Raw genomic sequence first — 20341 nt, forward strand, 5'->3', positions numbered from 1 at the left:
CGGGAAAGAGCTTAAGGTCTTTTTACAGTCGTTAAAAAGAGAAGCAGACGAAAAATCGAATGTGGAGCATGGGGCTGTCACTTCAAAGATTGAAGCTGCGAAACGACTGCATCTGTTGTTTAATTTTGGCATGTCTGGGAAGTTCGAGTTCACATCTGTTTCAGAGTTACCTAAACATGCCCACCTCAGCTTTTTCACCAAAACGGACGACATGGCTCTCAGTTTTGTTGACTACCGACGATTCGGGAAGTGGCAGGTTGGGGCTGATTGGTCGCCTGACAGAGGACCCTGTGTCTTGTTTGAATATCCACAATTCAGGTGCTCAGCTGTTGTGGTTTATATTTGTCTTTGTTAATGTCTATCAACCTGCCTCTAACTCTCCCACTCCCACGCTACTGTATCAGCCTCTGACAAGATGTGTCTTCTTTTTCCATTTCTTCTAAATTACCATCATCTTCTTTTTCCCCACATCCTCCTTCTATTCATCACCATAATGTTCTTCTTCATATGTGTATGTGTGAGTGATGAAAAGAGTTTTTTCATCTTACAACTAGCATGGACTGAGGTGGGAGGAAGGTGAAGGAAAGGTTAACACAAAACTATGAATGTGAGGGTCTGGTTTCCAATCTCAGTCACTCCTTTCTCCCAAGTTTGAATGGAAAATCTAACTGGACATCTAAGTCATTCAGATAAGCTGATGAATAGTGGTTCCATGTGTAGCAACTAGCATGATAACTCAAGTATTTTCCTATGGCTAAATTCTGTAGAAGAGATCTACTCTGACAGGTACACAGTATATGTGTTCATGCACTCAAGGCCTGACATGCAGTGTGTTGGGTTATGTTGCTGGTCAGGGATAAATCTTTTGTCATGTTTTGTGTTGTGTTCTTTTCCAGTGATGTTATATTTTGACAAAACTTTGACAGCTTGGACAGTTGAAATGGAAGACCTTTTCTTCACAGTTTAAAATACCAGTTTTAAATACATCCAGCTGATCCAAAAAGAAAACCTTATGAACACTGCCATCTGCATCATCATTATAGATATAACAGAGTTAGATGCATTTTTATATGATCCATAACAAACTCGCACACATGGTTACAATCAGATATATTATTACATGCACACACACACATGCTTTATTTAACAGTACAGAAAGTTCTTCTTCTTCTTCTTCTGTGTTCGTGGACTGCAACTCCCATGTTCACTCAGATGCACACGAGTGGGCTTTTACGTGTATGACCATTTTTACCCCGCCATATAGGCAGCCATACTCGGGGGTTACAGAAAGTTCAACTTCAAGGGAGAAAATACTAAATTATCCAAGAAATGAATATACATCTTGATTATAACATACAGGTATGTTTTGCAAATACTGAAACAGATGTAACCTAGTTAAATTAATCACCATCACCTCAGAGGGCTCTTCTGAGTTTAGTTATTTCCTTTCTTTTGCTTGGCAGAGTCAGGAAACAATAACTAAAAAAATGTTTTTGTGATTATATATAGCTGTGATTATATACCTATCAGTACCAGTATCAAAATGCAATGTTGTCAATCATTCATACAGTGTTGTTGTTTTCTTGTGTGGGATTTATTATTAATTGTTGGTTACTATGAGAAAACATGTCTAGTTATTTTAATGCATTTTATTGTTTTTATTCAAGCATTAGTCAAACTTCATTCTTGTAACAATTCAGGACAATGATAGGAAGTAGCATTAATGGTCTTGGCAGTCATAGAAAGCTGTCAGATGGTTGATGAAAGAACAGCCAAACTAACACAAAATGGTACACAGTATAAATATGTAAGCTCATTATGTTAGATTTTATCATCATGTCAGATCCAGTGGTGCAGTGAACTAAGATTTTGAATGCTTTCAGATCCAATGTTTTGAACAGTCTGGACAACTCTGCCTTCAACAAGCCTGTGTGTGAAGTGCTGCTCAATCAGAAATACTTCAATGGGATAGGCAACTACCTGCGTGCTGAGATCTGTTACAGGTACCCAGTCACAGTGTGGTGCTGTATTTGTATTTGTTTTGTTTTTTTGTTTGTTTGTTTGTTTGTTTTTTTTATCACAACAGATTTCTCTGTGTGTAGACTACAGCATCACATTAGTTAAAAAGTTTATAATGTTAAGTGAATTTATATACACTGGGGCTAGGCATAGGAAGGTGTGGCCCATTCCTGTCCACCATTTTAAACTTCCTCAGGCACAATCAGGTCCTTGTTCGCACCAGAGTGGAGTGAGGAAAATCTGAGAAGCATGCTTCAGCCAAAGACACACAACACATCGCCAAAATGGTGAACATCTGCTTGGTAGATGTGGTGTAGCGTATATGGATTTGACTGAAAGCAGTGACGCCTCCTTGAGCTACTGATACTGTCAAAAAAACAACAACAAAAAAACCACAAAAAAAACCATCATGGTGAACACAAGATCAAAGTCCAACATCAAGTCAGTTATGCCTTGGCGCCTGAGTAATACTTGTAGAAATAATTTTAAGAAATTGTCAGTATGAAGAGGTAAATGAGAAAGGCAAATGCTTGCTCTGATTGATTTTCTTTCAACTTTGTTTGGATGCTATGGAAGATTTATTTGTTTTATGCAAACAGTTTAGTTATACTTTAGACAATACCATATACAGGTATTTAATTAATAAAGATTAATTAAAAAAATGATAAAGATACCACTGACAAACAGTTAAAGAATTAATTTGACATTATAAGAGGATTTTGCCTTGGAAATTGTTGATAAAGCTAGCAAAGTTTTAGTCAAACTTCAACAAAAATAAATTCATTGCAAATTATTCAAAGTATTGCTTTGTAAGTGTTTATTGAAAAAAATTTTCATGTTACACCATTTAAAAACTGACACTAACATTTAATTTTGTTAATGTTGTGTACATTCCAGAACAAAAATTTCACCCATGACATGATCTATATGATAGTAATGATGAAGAGTATTTAACGTTTCAGTTTAGACCATGTTAGTTGAGGGGTTTTTTGTTGTTGTTTTTTTTGTCATATTCTGATTTGCTATGTGCAGAGGAGGAGTTAGGCCATTCGATCAAGCACGTGCTGTCTTTTCTGCCCTGCCTGATGTTCCCGATGATGTGAAGGTCAAGACTGAAGATGGGGTCAAGGACACTGCGAAGGCAAAGGTGAAGGCAGAGAGACCAGACATCTTGGAACTGTGCAACACCATTCCGCTTGAAGTTGTCGGCCTGGGTAATTTGCCAGATATGTTGGTGTGAGAAATACTCTGTCCTGTGTGTTTTTTGTGTTTGTGTATGTACATGTCTGTTTGTTCTTAATGATATGCGCCTGTCAACAGTCTGAGAATATTAACGAGCATTGTCCTGTCTTGCTCCTTTTTGCTGATTTCTTGGAAGCATGTAAAAGAAACAAAACTCATTTTTCAGAAAACTTGGCAAAACATGTTTTGATTATTAAACTTATTTGTGTAAATCAGGCACAAAGGTATGGTTTTATTTATATCAAAAATATTTCTGTAAAGCAGATACATCTTTTTTTTCTTTTCTTTTTTTTTCTTTTTTTTTTTGTTTGTTGAAGTTTCAGATTGATTTAAGATATCAGATGAGGAATGAAATATTAAATGTCTTTTTAATAGTAGATTGTAAATTTGTTATACCATTCACTTTATGAGCACCTTTCTATAACCATAACAGATTCTTGCAGAGTCTGTTCCAGAAATCCCCCAAGGGGGATGCCAGAGGAAAAAAAAAACACAAACAAATAAAACTAAAACAAAAAAAAACATGCTGCACATTTTGCAGGAAACAGCCTGTACTGTTGATTCAGGAAACATAAACCTTTTTTTTTCATGATCATAATTCTTGATCACCATTATTATCTGCTATGGGGAAAAAAAATCATGCTTCACATTATTTTTGTCAGGAACCAGTCTGTGCTGAAAAGTAGGGAAACAACTTTTTTTCATGATCATAATTCTCAAGAACCAGTATTATATACTGTCAAAAAATAGTAGTAGTAGTAGTAGTAGTAGCTGTAGTAGGTGTTTTTTTTTGTTTTTTGTTTTTTTTTTGTTTTTTTTTGTCAAGGCCTGATTAACGCGTTGGGTTACACTGCTGGTCAGGCATCTGCTTGGTAGATGTGGTGTAGCGTATATGGATTTGACCGAAAGCAGTGACGCCTCCTTGAGCTACTGATACTGATACTGTCAACAACAAAAAAAGCCATAAAAACCATCATGCTTCACATGTTGCAGGAACCAGTCTGTATCTCCCAGAGGATGAGCACAGCGACATGTCCAAGTTCAGTTTGTGGCTGCAGTGTTACTACAAGTGTGGCATGAAGAACGTGGCTGACCACAACAAGCGTACCATGTGGTACCATGGGGACCCAGGACCCATGCTGCCTAGAGGTAAAGTCTCGTGTCATGTCATTACATTATTTTTGTTCTTTACTAGAAGGAAACCCCACAAATTATCACTTCAGCATACTTTTGTAAAGCTTTTAGTTACACAGATTGTATCATTTGATCAGTTCTGTCAGAGAATGACAAACATCGTTGTAGATTATACAGAAAAATTGACAGGAAGCTTGTGATCAATGCTGTTAATGCAGCCTTGACTTTAATGAAAAAAATTCCTTATAGATATCTGTGGACATGCAGCAGTTTCTCAGATATTCAACACTGTTTGTAATTATATATGAACTCCAGAAATAATAGTTCTGTTTTAGATTTATTAAATGTGACATTCCATGTATAAGCCCAAGCATCTGTTCTATTCAAGCCAGCTTTCAGGGTTTCCTTTCTTGTAACAAGATTTCTTATTGCCAGAGAGATGTTCATGTTATCAGCAAATGATAATCAGAACCAATAGTACAGACTATGTAATTGATTTAGATGAGAAATAACATTGGACCAAGATCAGATACTTGTGATAAACCCTGAGGAAGTTTTATCTTACCTGACTGGGTACCTTAGATTAAAACCGAATGGTACCTATCTGATATCTAATTACTAAATCAAAGCAAAAGTTAGCCTCAGATACCAGTGAATTCCAGCATTGATGTTTTTGACTTTTTACATTCATTATCAGTTGTTTTTCTTGTCCAAACAATGACTTCCCACTATAAAGCCCATTAAGTAATTTCCTGTAAATGTACTTGCATTCATTTCAAACATATTCACCTTTCATTCCATCGTCCACTTACATTCTTTCCCCTTAACTCTCCATACAACTTTCCATCCTCTACTTCCATGCTTATTTATTTATTTTCAAATAATAATCAAATGTGAAAATTGATACTCAAACAAAATGTGTCATGGGGCATTTCACAAGATTCCTCCTCCTTCTTCCTCCACATACAGTTGCATCAGGAAAAGTAATCTCCACTGGAGTCCAAGGGCTGTCATGGTTCAAAACACCCCTGAAAATGGAGTATGGCTGCCAACATGGCAGGTAAAAATGGTCATACATGTAAAAGCCCACTCGTATACGAGTGAATGTGGGAGTTGCACCTTCTAAAGAAGAAGAAGATGGTTCGAAACCCGGACCACCCAGACAGTTGTCTCTTCTTCCTCAGCCGTTCTAAGCTTCTTGGCAATCCTTCACCACTGGCCCCTTCCCACTCAGGACTCAGTGGTCAAAGTATTTCCATATTACAGTAGTACTATAAAGTATCAGAGCTGAAGAGACTGCGGATCTTCTTCTTATTCTGCGTTCACTCGTATGCACACAAGTGGGCTTTTACGTGTATGACTGTTTTTACCCCGCCATGTAGGCAGCCATACTCCATTTTCGGGGGGGTGCATGCTGGGTATGTTCTTGTTTCCATAACCCACCGAACGCTGACATGGATTACAGGATCTTTAACGTGCGTATTTGATCTTCTGCTTGCATATACACACGAAGGGGGTTCAGGCACTAAGCAGGTCTGCACATATGTTGACCTGGGAGATCGTAAAAATCTCCACCCTTTACCCACCAGGCGCTGTCACAGTGATTTGAACCCGGGACCCTCAGATTGAAAGTCCAACGCTTTAACCACTCGGCTATTGCGCCCGTCGACTGCGGATCAGTTGGGCAGATGGAGAAAGAGCAGCCCAGAGTCACGTCCCTTTGAGAAGAGTTGTTGATGATGGCCTGTACCTTTTTGGTGCAGATGGCTTAATTCGCTGAGCCCTGCACCCAAGCATTGGTCTGACATCAAAATTTGTCTCATTAAAACAGTTTTTAATTACACATACTTAACCGTGACCCGCTGGTGCAGACTCCGGCAGGGGTCTGGATTCCTGTCCTGTCCAGACTACTAGTCCACTATGCAGAGAAATCAAAAGAAGCTGTGGCAAATAGCCTCCCTTGGTAGTTACCTCCCTTGTGTTACCGGAAGCAGCGTCCTCTTTTCCGGCAGCCATCTTGGACTTCCTGACTTGTCCTACATTTGCGGGGGGAAAATAGTATATTTTCTGCAATTTTTTATGCATCAGTATGGCATAGAAGCCTCCTGAGGCTGTGAGCACCAAGGATTGAATGGGTTAAGTATTAAAAGGAAAATGTGGCATGCCATTCTCATGAATAAATACTCTTCAAAATTTGTGATTTTTTTCTCACCTCCCCTTTACCATCAAACCCCCTGTCCTTTTCTGTCCTTGACTTAAGGTCAGTTTGCTTCACGGAAGTTTTTTTGTTGTTGTTGTTTTTTTTGTCTTTTCTTTATTTACAGAAAGTGGCTGCAAAAGGCGACACGGAGTATACGACAAGAAACTGACCAAAAGTGGGAAGGTAAGTTTGTGAAATGTAAGAGACTGATGAATCTTTTTTTTTTCTTTAAGATACTCGTCTGAATGAGTTGTTTTTTTTTGTAGCTTAAGATATGCAGATTTATTTCCATTTCTCCTGTTAACACCAGTGTCGTTTTCATTTTCTTTCACATACACACACACACACATAAATACACACACACACACACACACACTCTCTCTCTCTCTTTCTTTCTCACTCACACAATCTCTCTAAATCACTCTCTCACACACACACACATGTGCACACTCACACATCCAAAATGTTGATCCTGAATTTGAAAAAAAGGATAGTTTTGGTGAACTTTATGATCATGAATTTGCAAAGACATAGGGAATCTGACCACACTGCACACATTGTTTTTTTTTGGGGGGGGTGGGAGGGGGGGGGTCAGAAACTGATTTTACTTCTTTTTTTAAAAACTGTCATTAGGCACGTGAAAGAATTCACACTTCAGAATTATGATGATAAAAACTGGGGGTTGGCTTTAGGTTAAGATTTAGTTGATGGAAACACTCAGCAAGAGTCACTGTATCTACATAACAATTATCAAAATATCAGGGTATGTGTATAAATAATGTCTTTTTCATCTATTATCAACAGAAGATGAAAAAAGAAGAAAATGTGGATGCTGAAGACAAGCAGAATGATGACAGCAGCACAGAGAAAATGAAAAGATGTCCCAAGTCCAGCAGGCAGGACAAGCAAGGGTCTCCAGCAAAGCCCAAAAGGATTACCCGCACATCTTTGAAAACTCTTGTGGATGAGTCCACCAAGACATCAAAGACAACTACCAAAGTGAAAAAGGCACCAAGGAAAAAGTCTTCTTCAAAGGCAGCTGATGAGGCGAATGGTATCTCAGGGACAAAAACAATCAGCAGTAAAGAAAAAAAACAAAATGCCAGAAGGGTGAAAGGAAATTTGAAGTCTGATGAGAAAGACACAAAATCCAAATCCGGTGTGAGGAGCAGGGCCACAAGGGCAGCTGTTATTGGAGCAAATGTTGCAGAATAAACCGGAACGGGTGTGCCTGTGAGGCAGAATCCAAGATTGTTGTAATTGTGGACTGTACTACAGCATGTAGTGTTTTAATTTGTAGCTCAAACCAAAGTTGTCACATCAGTCTGAAAGATAGCAAACTACCTCAATGCTGTGAATAAATAAACAGTATGGAAGATTGGTTTGAATGTGAACCAACTAGCATTTTTCTGCTTGTAGTATTGGAACTCGAAGCTCAGTTTGTAGGTCACTGGTTAATCTGGTGTGTGGCTTACAACCTCTGTGCTGTAAATTGTAAAATCATGATGAGATAGACATTTATTCATGTTGTGTATCACTGACACACAAATTTTTGGTTCTCAAACAAACAAAATTTTTCATATCAACTTTGAAATATATGCAGTACTCTGGTGATTGCAGACTGCTAATTGCATACACAAGATTTTTAAGCAATGGTAAAAAAAATGATGCTTGCTACCTGTGGGGGGTGGGGCTGGGAGGAGTGTCATAGGGGAGCATGATATATAAGGGGATGGGTGATTGCAAAAAAAGAAACACAATTGTCTTCATTTTTGCCTATCCAGCATATGTTTTGTGAGAATATCGTATGTCCTGGAAATTGTACATAACTGTGTTGACTTTTTTGCTTAGCAGCAATATTCACAGCTCAAAAACAGGGAAACCCTTGCCAATAGTTCAGGTCAGTTCTGTTACCCAAGGAGGTGTCACTGTGTGTTGGGACAAATCTATATGTGCTGCACCACATCTTCTAAGCAGATGCCTGACCAGCAGCATAACCCAATGTGCTGTCAGGACTTGAGGGGTACTTGTCAATGACAACTGTCTAATATTTGAAGACAACAACAACGGGCGCAATAGCTGAGTGGTTAAAGCGTTGGACTGTCAATCTGAGGGTCCCGGGTTCGAATCACGGTGACGGCGCCTGGTGGGTAAAGGGTGGAGATTTTTATGATCTCCCAGGTCAACATATGTGCAGACCTGCTAGTGCCTGAACCCCCTTCGTGTGTATATGCAAGCAGAAGATCAAATACGCATGTTAAAGATCCTGTAATCCATGTCAGCGTTCGGTGGGTTATGGAAACAAGAACATACCCAGCATGCACACCCCCGAAAAAGGAGTATGGCTGCCTACATGGCAGGGTAAAAACGGTCATACACGTAAAAGCCCACTCGTGTGCATACGAGTGAACGCAGAAGAAGAAGAAGAAGACAACAACTAGCATTTCCGACATTGTGACAGATACCCTGCCTCCACAGTTGTGTTCAGTATGAATTTGAGCCATTATCTTTACTGTATATACTGTATATAGTTCTCTCATACAGCGTCTCTCCTTTTCTCTCTCAGCTTTGAAATACTGAAACAATTAGGCAATTAGCAGTCTTTAACAAAACTTTATTGCATGTATCATGTTTATTCCATTTGACTGTCATATCCCTGTCAATACTTATTACTGACTCAGAAAATATAAGTTTTATTTCCACCTGTTTTAATTTGTGATTATGGGTGTCATTTTGTGTGTGTGTGTGTGTGTGTGTGTGTGTGTGTGTGATAGTTAAAATGCACAGATGCAACAGTGAAATGGAACTATCACACATACCAGTTATAAAAGTTTCTGCTTCATTATGACATCACATTTTAAAAGTTTCAGCTAGAAATTGGCTGTTTTTCACAGTCTTGGCCTTCCTTACAAGAACTGGTCAATTTGTCAGCCAAAGAAATGATGATTGGTATATCATAACTAATTTGATATTTTTAAAACATTGCTTTCCATTAGAATATATTTTTTCTGTTCATGCTTTGTTGTTTTTTGTGGTGGCAGATACAGTCTTGTACAACTGAAAAAATCCACGCTTCTTATGAGCCACTCCTATATTGGTAATCTTAATTTCTTGTCTTCACTTACATTTTTTGTTTCTTTATTTTATTTTATTATATTATTGTTACTATTTTTAAATGTGCACATGGTCATGTACTATGAGTGGACAAGGTTTTGCTTGTGTGTGCGCGCGCGCATGTGTGTACATATTGTGTGGAGTGGGTGTGAGTTTGTTGGTTGAGGTGCACTGGGTTCTTTGTGCATGCAGTATTGTGAGTATTGTGAGTGGAGTTAGTATACACTCAAAGATTTTGTATCTTAAGACTGGGCGGTCCAGATGCCCTCTTATAATTATCAATATTATCATTATAAAATATAATGTTTCATTTCCTGTTTGTAAACTAGCCACACATTTTGTATCACTTTTTGACATAATATATTTCTCTTGTGTGAAATTCACATTGCGTTCCCAGGGAGAGAGCGTCACCACAGTGCTTCACCACCCATTTTTTTTTTTTTTTGGCTTTTTTCAGGGGGGGGGGGGGGTCTGCAGGTTTATTTGTTTTACAATCAATGTGGATTTTTTCTACAGAATTTTGTCAGGGACAACTCTTTTGTTGCCATGGGTTTTTTTGTGTGCCAAGTGCACACTGCACACAGGTTTATTGTCTCTTCCAAAAAGGGGATGTGGGGAGGGGGCAAGGGGGGCAATGAAAAGTCTAGTCTGTATATACATGGACTTGAACCTGTGACACTCATGTCCTTATCGGGTGCATAGCCACTAGGCTACCCCTGCTCCCTGCTGATCAGTGTTACTTCAAGAGTCTTTTCAGAGGTCTATGCCAATGTCTGCCTGTTTCGGATCCAAGGCAAATCTTCATTGAAACAGACTTTCTTGATTAATCCATCATTCAGCTGAGTGTGATGACTATTTTTCTGAAATTTCTCCTCAGAGTTTCTGTTCTAGTTTCAAGGATGCCTGACCAACGAGAAAACTTGAATTGACAAAGCATTGTCAAGTCTTGAGAAAGTAGGAGCCTGTCAGGTATATATACCCTTGTGTGTGTCACTATGCGTGTGTGTGCGAGAGACTGTGAGTGACTCAGTGTGTGTGTGTGTGTGTGTGTGCGCGCGCATTTATGAAGAATATACTTGTATGCTGGAAAACGAAATATGGAGACAACTGAGAAAAAAAGAGAAACAAAACATCCATCTAGAAAAGAAATAAGGAAACGAGACTCACAAATCCATCCATGTGTATGCTTTTTTCTTTTCTTTTTTTTATTCACCATTTCCTCTCTCATAAACTCATATATACATATATACACACACATTTCAGATTTGCATTATGAGTTTAAAACTAAAGGAGCAGGAATTTGTAACACTACCATCAACAAACGTGATTTCACAAGCTCAGGTATCGGCAGACCTGTGTACCCCTGAAAGACACCATTTTAGGGTAGAGAGCTCATTCTCTTGGGGTTGGGACAGATTTTGTTGATTCTGTGTCAGTTTCACTGGAGTTCTCCATGGTTTAAAACACATTCGTAGCACTCATGGAAAACTAACAAGCAAAGGTATGGAAACTGAAATTGCTGAAAGATCATGGTTCGTCAAACAGACCCACGGCGCCTCTTTGTTATCCTTATTGGATTTATTTCAACACTTTACAAGCAATTCTTAACATCACCTCTTCTCTCTTCTTTTGGTAGTCCAACAATGACATCTATGCACTTCTGTCTTGTTTGGTGTGCACTCACATAATATGGCTGTGGAGTCAGTTTCGATCTGCATGGGCATCTGCAGTGAGGGCAGGGAAACTGTCCAGGCTCACAAAGTCTTTCATGCAAATAGAGAGACATCAGCAGATTTTTCCTAAAAACACTTGACATCCTGGAAGTGAGTTAGTTTTCATGAATTAGGCATAACAATGTGGAGTGATAGCCTAGAGGTAACGTGTCCGCCTAGGAAGCGAGACAATCTGAGCATGCTGGTTCGAATCACGGCTCAGCCGCCGATTTTTTCTCCCCCTCCACTAGACCTTGCGTGGTGGTCTGGACGCTAGTCATTCGCATTAGATGATAAACTGAGGTCCCGTGTGCAGCACACACTTAGCGCACGTAAAAGAACCCACTGCAACAAAAGGGTTGTTCCTGGCAAAATTCTGTAGAAAAATCCACATCAATAGGAAAAACAAATAAAAAACTGCATGCAGAAAAAAAAAGGGTGGCGCTGTAGTGTAGCAACGTGCTCTCCATAGTGAGAGCAGCCCGAATTTCACACAGAGAAATCTGTTCTGATAAAAAGAGATATAAATACAAAAATACAAATACAATTGTCTGTAGACAAATAAGTCTGATCAGTTCTTAACTTACAGTTTATTTTCTTCAAATGTTCATGTGAGGAGATCTGATGCCTAAGTTTTTTTTGATTCAGACTTGTATCTTTCACTCACCTTGGTTGATACACTGATACACTGTCAGACGTATCACCTGTCCGATGCAGAACAAATTAAGCATATTCATTTATCTTTTTGTTCTCTCATGTTCAATGTGATGTAGTCTTTCAGATGAGACAAATTGAAATCCTGTGCGCAGCATACATTTAGCACATGTAGAAGAACCATTGGCAGCAAAAGGGTCGTCCCTGGCAAATTTCGTAGTCAAAGTCCACTTTGACAGTAAAACAAATACACTGCAGACAAGAACAGAAAGGAGGTACTGCACAGTGGCAACACTATCTTCCTGGGGAGAGCAGCCTGAATTTTATAGAGGAATCTATTGTGACAAACAGCACTACAATACAATCTGGAGACCTCAGCTATGTTCCTTGGTTATGAAACTGTCAGAAAGACATATGAATGATCAGTTTGTTCCAGCTCATTGCCCAGTTGACTTGGCAGGCCTTATGGCTACTATCAAAATTTGTACCAATGTCCAAATATCAACAATGATTCTAATACATCAACAAATGTAACCAAACAGTGAATTCCTGCAACAGAAACTTGCGCATAAATATTCTGTTTGCACATTTAAACCTGTAAAATGCTTCTGGCATCCTACCATTTTATACTGAATTATTCATCATGTTAGGTCAGAACTTTAAAAGAGAAAATTGCATTAAAACCACAAGTGAAGTCTTACATAAATCCACAAAGAAAATGTTGAATCCGTGACCTCTGCTCTGTGTGTGTGTGTGTGTGTGTGTGTGTGTGTATGTGGTGTCTGTCTGTGTCTTTGTGTTTTGTGTTTCATGTGTGTGTGTGTGTGTGTGTGTGTGTGTGTGTGTGTGTGTGTGCTATGTGCATGAATACATGTACATGCTTGCACACAGGTTGTCTGCCTGCCTGTCTGTGTGTTTTTTTTTCCCTTCAACTGCGAAGTGCAACAGACATGGGTCCCATCACGGAAAGCAGTTCTCTTGCAGAGTCATCCGATAACCTTGGCAGTGCTGTGACCCGACTACTGGACAGGTGTAACTGGGTCACTTTGACTTTCCAGGTGTTTTCATTGAGGGGATCGCTGATGAGTCCAAACACCTGCTCAAAAACACCCAGACAGTGATTATGTTGGTGAACAGTGCCACACACCATGACGATTACCAACCCATGGGGGTTGGACTGTACCTGCACCCCATCCGTGCTGATGTTGGGGTTGAAGAGCAACTGCTCTTCTCTAGCCAGTGCCTGAAGCCTCTGCGCCACCAGCACATTCCCCTCGTAGCTCTCCTCCGCCTTGTCCGGAGTGCATGTCACTACCTTCAAGGTACAGTTCTCCCAGAAGTGGTGGGGCCCGAATGTTCCCTCCACTGCTGATGCTGGGTCACACGATGGGTTTTCGGTGTTCAATAGCTGATAAAACCACCGTGCAAATGTTTCTCCCAACTGCTGCATTGTGGGCTTTGACTGTTCTGGTGAGGGGGCAGCTGCAGCAACAACCCTTGTGGTGGAATCTGCGTCCTGTGAAATGAAACATCTGATATATAGTCCAAACAGGCTTCCAAGAGTTGAACATTATCTGTTACATGATTTAGTATGAACAGGCTTCTAAGTGTTATAAATTATCTCTGTTACCTGATTAGTAGACAGAGGCTGTTAAGTATATTAATCAATGTCAGATACAGAGCGTGAAAGAATTCTGGGTTACACTGATTGTAAACGAAAGCCTACAAAAGTGTCTGTCTCATATTCAAAGCTTTCAAATCTGAGATGTGACTGTGAACTCTGCCAGAAGTTTACTTAGATCTATCATATATGTCATAAGTATCAAAACCTATTTCTGTACCAATTTTCTGAAGAAAAGAGATTACATTAGTGTCTGGAAAAACAGTATCCCCCATGAGAAAAAATACATAATTAACAGAATTTTATCTCTTTCACCGCCAAGCTCGCATTTATGCACAGGTGTGCTAGAAGACCAATGTCACTGAAAGGTAACCATTCACTGGTCTGTTATCCATGAACCTACTGCTCTTAATGTTCGGTGGTAGGATAGGTCATATTTTCTGTACATCGTAGAGGGAATCCCCAGCTAATCTTAGCCACTGTCTTTTCTGTATTTATAGCACAAGGGAATTTTGTACTCTAAATTGACTGGCGGTGAAAGAGTTAAAAAAGCAGTGAGATGTCAGTTTTTTTCATGCATCTGAGTTGATGAAAACCAACTCTTGAAAGTTAAATTATAGAAAAGACTGTTTAAATCAATCTTACGATTAGTACAGACTAAGTCTGAAGACTATGAAAAATTATGAGTTATCTGCATAAATTCATCTTTAAAACAGACAGCTGTTCCGGGGTGATTACATACATACACACTGTTTATGCATATCTAAGTAAAATCTATGATTATCTGAACAAAATAGCAGTTCATTGTTAAGCATTCTTCTGGGAATCTTTAATACTGAATATCATTTCTCTTTTCTTTTTCTGTGTATATCTGGTTTATGATGAATAATTAATGTCTAAACTCTGGCTTGTTTGCCTTCCATTCAACAGTCAGAAAAACAAACCAAACTCAACAAAGATGCAGAGAATTACTCATGAAAATAATATTCATTCTGCAAAGCAGAACATAGTCACATGCTAGTTTTACTTATAAACAAAAGAGTGCAACCTCACCACCAAATCATAATTTGAAGACACAGATGAACCCCAGAATTCCAGTACATGGCGTATCAACTCAGATTTTTCTGCATTCACTGGGACCACCACATTGCAGTCTGCCAGGTACTGGAAAAGCAAGTCACGACGCATCTTCTTTCGACGCAGCAGCTCCACAGCTGACTCTGAGTACTCCAAGATGGCCTTTACTGCTTCTGAAAGCAAGACAATACTTGTTTAAATATGCTTTGACAATTTAAATCATTTGCAAACTGATAAGTTTAGCCCCTAATTTTATTGCCCACCCATATTGTGACACATTTCATCACTTGTCTACGACATAAAGATCAGTGGCAATGTCTAAAAATGGATACTATTATAAAAGTAAGGAACACAGAAGGAAAAAAACATAATCCAATTTGATTTTTTAAACAATAAGATTACACTGTGATTTACAGTTTTTACACTGCAAGACCTGTTGTACTTGTAGCTTAAGAATATATTGTTTTTAAATGACATTATGTCTTTCGGGCAAGCATACATTACTCAAGCTCGACGTTCCGACATTAGCCTGGTTGCCTGACCAGCACAGGTGACTTTTTTTTTCAGTGAAGAGGAGTTGTGCTTGGCATCGCCCCAAACCTGAACCTGAACTTGAACATTGTACTGCAGGAAGTTACGGCTTGTGGAAATGGCACAGTTTGCTGTGGCATATGGCAAAGTCAATGGCAACAAATACTCCGACTGTGAAACGGTTGAAATAATCTCTACTAAAAGTAAAATACTAATAGTTTGCCAAGTTCCAGTCAAACAATCGAAAGTGAAACTGCGTGATTTACCGACATTTATCTTCAAAAGCTTCTGGATACTCACCGTCCCTGTTTTCTGAAGCGATAAGTCGATTGGTAATAGTATTTTTTAATGAAAGTATTTCTTCGGTGGTCAATTTACCTAAGAGCCGAAAGCAGCCTTCCTTTTCTTTCCCTACCAACATTTTTTGATGTTGTTCAGACTGTCTACATTTCCATCGAACAGGAAAGGAAATTCGATTTTGACTATTTACCAGAATCTAGCCATATTCTAAAAAAAAAAAAAAAAAGAAGGAAAAAAAAGAAGAGGAAATCTCACATTGAATACTCTCTCTCTCTCTCTCTCTCTCTCTCTCTCTCTCTCTCTCTTAAAAGAAGTTCCATTTTGTTTTCTTATGGCTACGGGACCTATAATTTTTTTTAATGGCTGCCTCATTGAGTTACGCGTCCAACGCCGCGAAAGTATCAAAGTCATTGATTTAAAAAGTGAGAGGATTCCAGATCTCCCTTTCCGCTATTATAAACTTCCCCAACCGTGCCCACCCCCCAAACCCCAATCCATACCTCGTTTGAGTGAGGAAAATCATACTTAAGTATGAGGAGTCCATCGCACCATGCTGAATCAAACACTGATCACGGGTGAAATCTGGATCAGAAGTTCAACACCTTACTATATACACTAACAATCCCAGTGTCTTTGATCAAGATGAAATACGGGATAAAGAAATACACTGATATTAGTGTTGGAGAGGGGAAGAAGATGTAATGGGGGTGAGACGTTCTATTTGGGAGGATTCTGATAATATGTTATGTATTATATACATGAGAGTACCGCCCCTTCATTTTTCTGACCCTCAATGGCGGTAAGTGCACAAGCAAGCAGAATGTTATACCACGTCTCGATTTCATTGCTTCCAGCAAGATTTCATTAAATATGCAGTTTAACTGCTCAGGGACACACAAAATACGCCCAAAATCATCTAAGGAAAAGAAATAGTCCATGTACTATTTGAATTAAACCCCTCCAGACAAGCGCGGGCGCATGCTTGCTCGCACACACACACACAATCACACAGCAAATGTCACTTGCGTCGATGTGTCAGCTCTTCGGAGGATGTGTTTGATGGAGATGGCATATGTTCATTGTGTATATAGTGTGCGTTTGTGTGTGTGTGCATTTGCAAATGTGGGTTTGTGCAGGTTTGCTGAGCATGGACAGCTTTTGTTTTTGTTTAATTTATTTCAATCATTTGCCTGCTAATTGCTATTGTATCTTTCACTTCACTGTGATTTAACACAACCTAGTGAATGCTCTCAGGGCCTGATCAGCATGTGTAAATCAAATCAAATCAAATATACTTTATTAATCCACATGGATATTAACTTTTGCAATCACAGGCTTATTGTAAACATCAACATGAAATGATCATTCACACCATAAAAGACATTAAATTAGTCAAATCGGAACTTACAGTAGCTGACAAGAGACTAAGATAGACGTTAAATACAGACACACATGTGTGCATGTGTTAAGGCAAGAATGTTTATATAACAAATACAAATAAAAAGCATCCAGCTAAATAAATCATATGCAGTTAAATGCACACACACACACACACACACACACACACACACACACACACACACACACACAGGAACACACACACTTTAACCCCTAGGCTGCCTTTTTGACGAGATAACTCGTCATGGCAAGCATGTATGCTTCACTGCCACAATGACGAGATAACTCGTCATCGAAATATTCAGACTTTTCCCTGCTTTGCGTTCAGTTCGTTGACAAAAATTCTGGTAGCTTTAGCTTGGGGACTCTTTCTGGATTCTATTCATAGCTAGAAACCCCATCTACGTCATGAGGCAGTCCTTTATTTGAACGTTTTGGTTGGGTTACTGTCCCAGTGTTTGCCTGGCTCCTCTCCTCGCTCGCTCAACAAAATGTCGGACTGACGCCGTGCTCAAGGCATGCGATCGTAGCAAACTAAATCAACCAAGATTGCTTTCTTTTGCTGATGCTCAGAAAGAATTGAAGCGTAAACTCAAAGAAGACAGTGATGAACATTTATAGTACGATTTGATGGAAAATAAAGGGAGCAATCAAGAGAGTGGCCAAGATACGACTATCAGTGAGTGATGCCGGCTGTGCAAACCTTAGCAGATGTCAGAAAGTGACTGAATTATTAGCAGGGCAGTGTGAGCGATATTCTTGGCACTCAGCCAACGCGGTCTGATGAGAACTGGATAAAGTGACCGTGTGAGAGGGGTGAAGAGGAGGGGGTGGGAGACTGAGGGGGCGTGGCCTCCCATCCACATTGTCACTTGGAGAAGTCACAATGCATTGTATATGTATCTCTTTTTAATTTTTTTTTTATTTATTGTGGTTGTTCTAGTATGATTTTGTGTATGCAGATATCCATTTGTCCAGAAAATATGATATTTTAGTGCAAATTACCTGACTAATGTTAGTAATGAACAAGTTGAAAATGTGACAAAAAACAAAACACTGATTTCAAAACAACAGATGTCACTAAAGATATATAAAATGGGAAAACATCATGTGTTTTGTGTTTTTTTATTCATTTACCTTTAAGAAAATATATACTTTTATGGGTCTTTCTCCAGTAACAAAGAGCACAGAATTTTTTGAAAATTTATACCCGTTTTTTGTGAAAAAACCCCTGGCAAATAGATTTCACATAAATCTTATTTTCCTGGCAGTGAAGGGGTTAAAATAACAAGGTATTGCAAAAGAACGTAAACAAATAAAAACATCCGACAAATGATAAGTAAAATACACACACACACACACACACACACACACACACACACACACACACACACACACACAAAATACACACACACACACACACACACACACACACACACATTAAGACAATTGGGTTTATGTGAAGGCCAGGCACCTGTTGCCCCAGCAGTTTTTATGCAGCAGGTGTTATGTAATGTCCATAGATCAGTCAACACATCTGACACCTGACCCTGAAACTGAGACTGAAGGGTCTGATGGGGAGGGCGGCATAGCTTAGTCCTACTGAACTGTTTTTGAACACTTAATTGCAAAACCACTGTTAGAAATGTTGCTGACCCAGACAATGAAATTTTCGCCATGATCTGCATTAACCTCACAGACATTGACAAGCATTATCACAGTCTCACATCACGTAGATCCAAATCAGAGCAAAATAAATACATCACATTCACCATTGTCAAAATATACACCAAGGAACACACACACACACACACACACACACACACACACACACACACACACACACACACACACACTCATCAAACATCACTACATATAAATCAACATAAAGAACACATCCAGGAATCAGATCAAAGCAAACATATGTAGCCCAGATGGAAAAGCATTACTGAGAATAATAATGTTTGAAAAGATGTTTTGAGTGTTCACTTGAACGTTGGTGTTGAGGTGTGATGGAGGTGTGAGGGTAATGAATTCCTCTGTTTGGGTGCAAGCACTGCAACAAAAGAAAAGGAACGTTCACTGCAATTTTTTTTTTGCGAATATTTAGGATACACTGTATACACGTGTTGTGTGAAGAATGGAGTTGTCAGGATAGTGAACAGACAGAAAGTAGATTCGAAAGATAGGCAGGACAAGAATCAGTGAAGAAATAGTGACAGAGAAGTGAGTTTTTATTGTATTCATGCTTAAATGGGAGCCAGTGAAGGGAAGCAAGTAGGGGAGTGATGTGTTGACATTTCTGCTGACTTATTGATAAAACCACTCCTGTTTTGATTTCAGAATCATAGTTTCAACCATTGAAGCGTGTTGCTATAGCCACTGCCAGCAAGATGCCGAAAACAAAACCAGCACCGGTTGGGACAAAGCAAGTCACTATATCCAAATTCTTTGCTCCCAAGCCAGGCGCTGTCAAACAGGCTAACGGTGTACAAATTGTCACTGATGATGATGATGAGATTGTAAGTGGAAAAAGAAAAGTCCATCTCATTCATTGTGCACACTGTGGACTGTGGGCCTGTAATGTTGTTGTTGTAAATGTATGTCTTCAAAAGTTCTGTAGACATGCATATTGATGTGTGTGTGTGTGTGTGTGTGTGTGTGTGTGTGTCTTATATTTGATTTATGAATTGGTGATTTAGTAGACTTCTTTTTTTGTTTGCAGACTGCTCCAGTTTTTAATAAAATTCCTCACACATATAACTTATAGTACAATAATGACCTTTGATGACGAAGAAAATGTTTCTGATGTGCCCACATAAAAATCTTGTGTCTGTTAATGCCATAAGTATTTTTCGGTTTGTGGTTCAGTGGATTTTATTTTTCCAAGGATGTGTGCATTTCCTTGCTGTTGTGTCAAGTCTACCTGAGTCCATTTTTGGCCATCATTTTACTGGAAAGTAGTTGGAAAATTTCTAAAGATATATGTACAAATATTGTGACTTTATATGATAATAGATACTTGCACAAATATGTTAATCTGCAGAACTTGTCATTGTATGTGGGCACACGTGTGTGTGTGTGTGCTTCATGTCATTGGTTCATACTTCTTTTTTGTGTGCATTTATGTTCAGGTTGCTTTCAAACAGCCGAGAAAGGCTGTGAATGTAAGAATGTGTTCAATATTGCCATTGGTTGACAAACCAAGAGATCAATGAAATATGAACAAAACAGATAACCAAGGAAGCAACCTTCAAACATGCACCTGGGCACACACACGCACACACACACAAACACACACACACACACACACTCAGCACTCACACATATGTGCACACA

The 20341-nt window shown here is 39.1% G+C and overlaps 3 protein-coding genes across 3 annotated transcripts in view; 2 read left to right on the forward strand and 1 right to left on the reverse strand.

Moving 5' to 3' along the window:
* LOC143282392 (endonuclease 8-like 1) overlaps positions 1 to 8250 on the forward strand; it is an 8499-nt gene extending 249 nt beyond the window's left edge. The window contains exons 1-6 of the mRNA XM_076588014.1: positions 1 to 318; positions 1884 to 2003; positions 3052 to 3233; positions 4255 to 4410; positions 6720 to 6778; positions 7400 to 8250. The exon at positions 1 to 318 is cut by the window's left edge and continues 249 nt beyond it. Coding sequence (XP_076444129.1) covers positions 1 to 318; positions 1884 to 2003; positions 3052 to 3233; positions 4255 to 4410; positions 6720 to 6778; positions 7400 to 7810 — 1246 coding nt within the window. The 3' untranslated portion in view covers positions 7811 to 8250. The remainder of the gene's footprint in view (positions 319 to 1883; positions 2004 to 3051; positions 3234 to 4254; positions 4411 to 6719; positions 6779 to 7399) is intronic.
* A 3268-nt stretch (positions 8251 to 11518) lies between these two features.
* Positions 11519 to 15773, reverse strand: LOC143281966 (uncharacterized protein C3orf38 homolog). Its single transcript, XM_076587315.1, has 3 exons — positions 15605 to 15773; positions 14750 to 14946; positions 11519 to 13591 (listed from the first exon to the last, which is right to left on the reverse strand). Exons 1-3 carry the CDS (start codon positions 15723 to 15725, stop codon positions 13004 to 13006), a joined length of 906 nt encoding a protein of 301 aa, XP_076443430.1. The 5' UTR covers positions 15726 to 15773; the 3' UTR covers positions 11519 to 13003.
* Positions 15774 to 19350: 3577 nt separating this feature from the next.
* Positions 19351 to 20341, forward strand: part of LOC143282393 (DNA mismatch repair protein Msh3-like) — a 31460-nt gene continuing 30469 nt past the window's right edge. Inside the window, exon 1 of the mRNA XM_076588015.1 lies at positions 19351 to 19524. Coding sequence (XP_076444130.1) covers positions 19396 to 19524 — 129 coding nt within the window. The 5' untranslated portion in view covers positions 19351 to 19395. The remainder of the gene's footprint in view (positions 19525 to 20341) is intronic.

The sequence above is a fragment of the Babylonia areolata genome, chromosome 5 (assembly GCF_041734735.1).
Source record: "Babylonia areolata isolate BAREFJ2019XMU chromosome 5, ASM4173473v1, whole genome shotgun sequence".
NCBI classification, from domain to species: domain Eukaryota; kingdom Metazoa; phylum Mollusca; class Gastropoda; order Neogastropoda; family Buccinidae; genus Babylonia; species Babylonia areolata.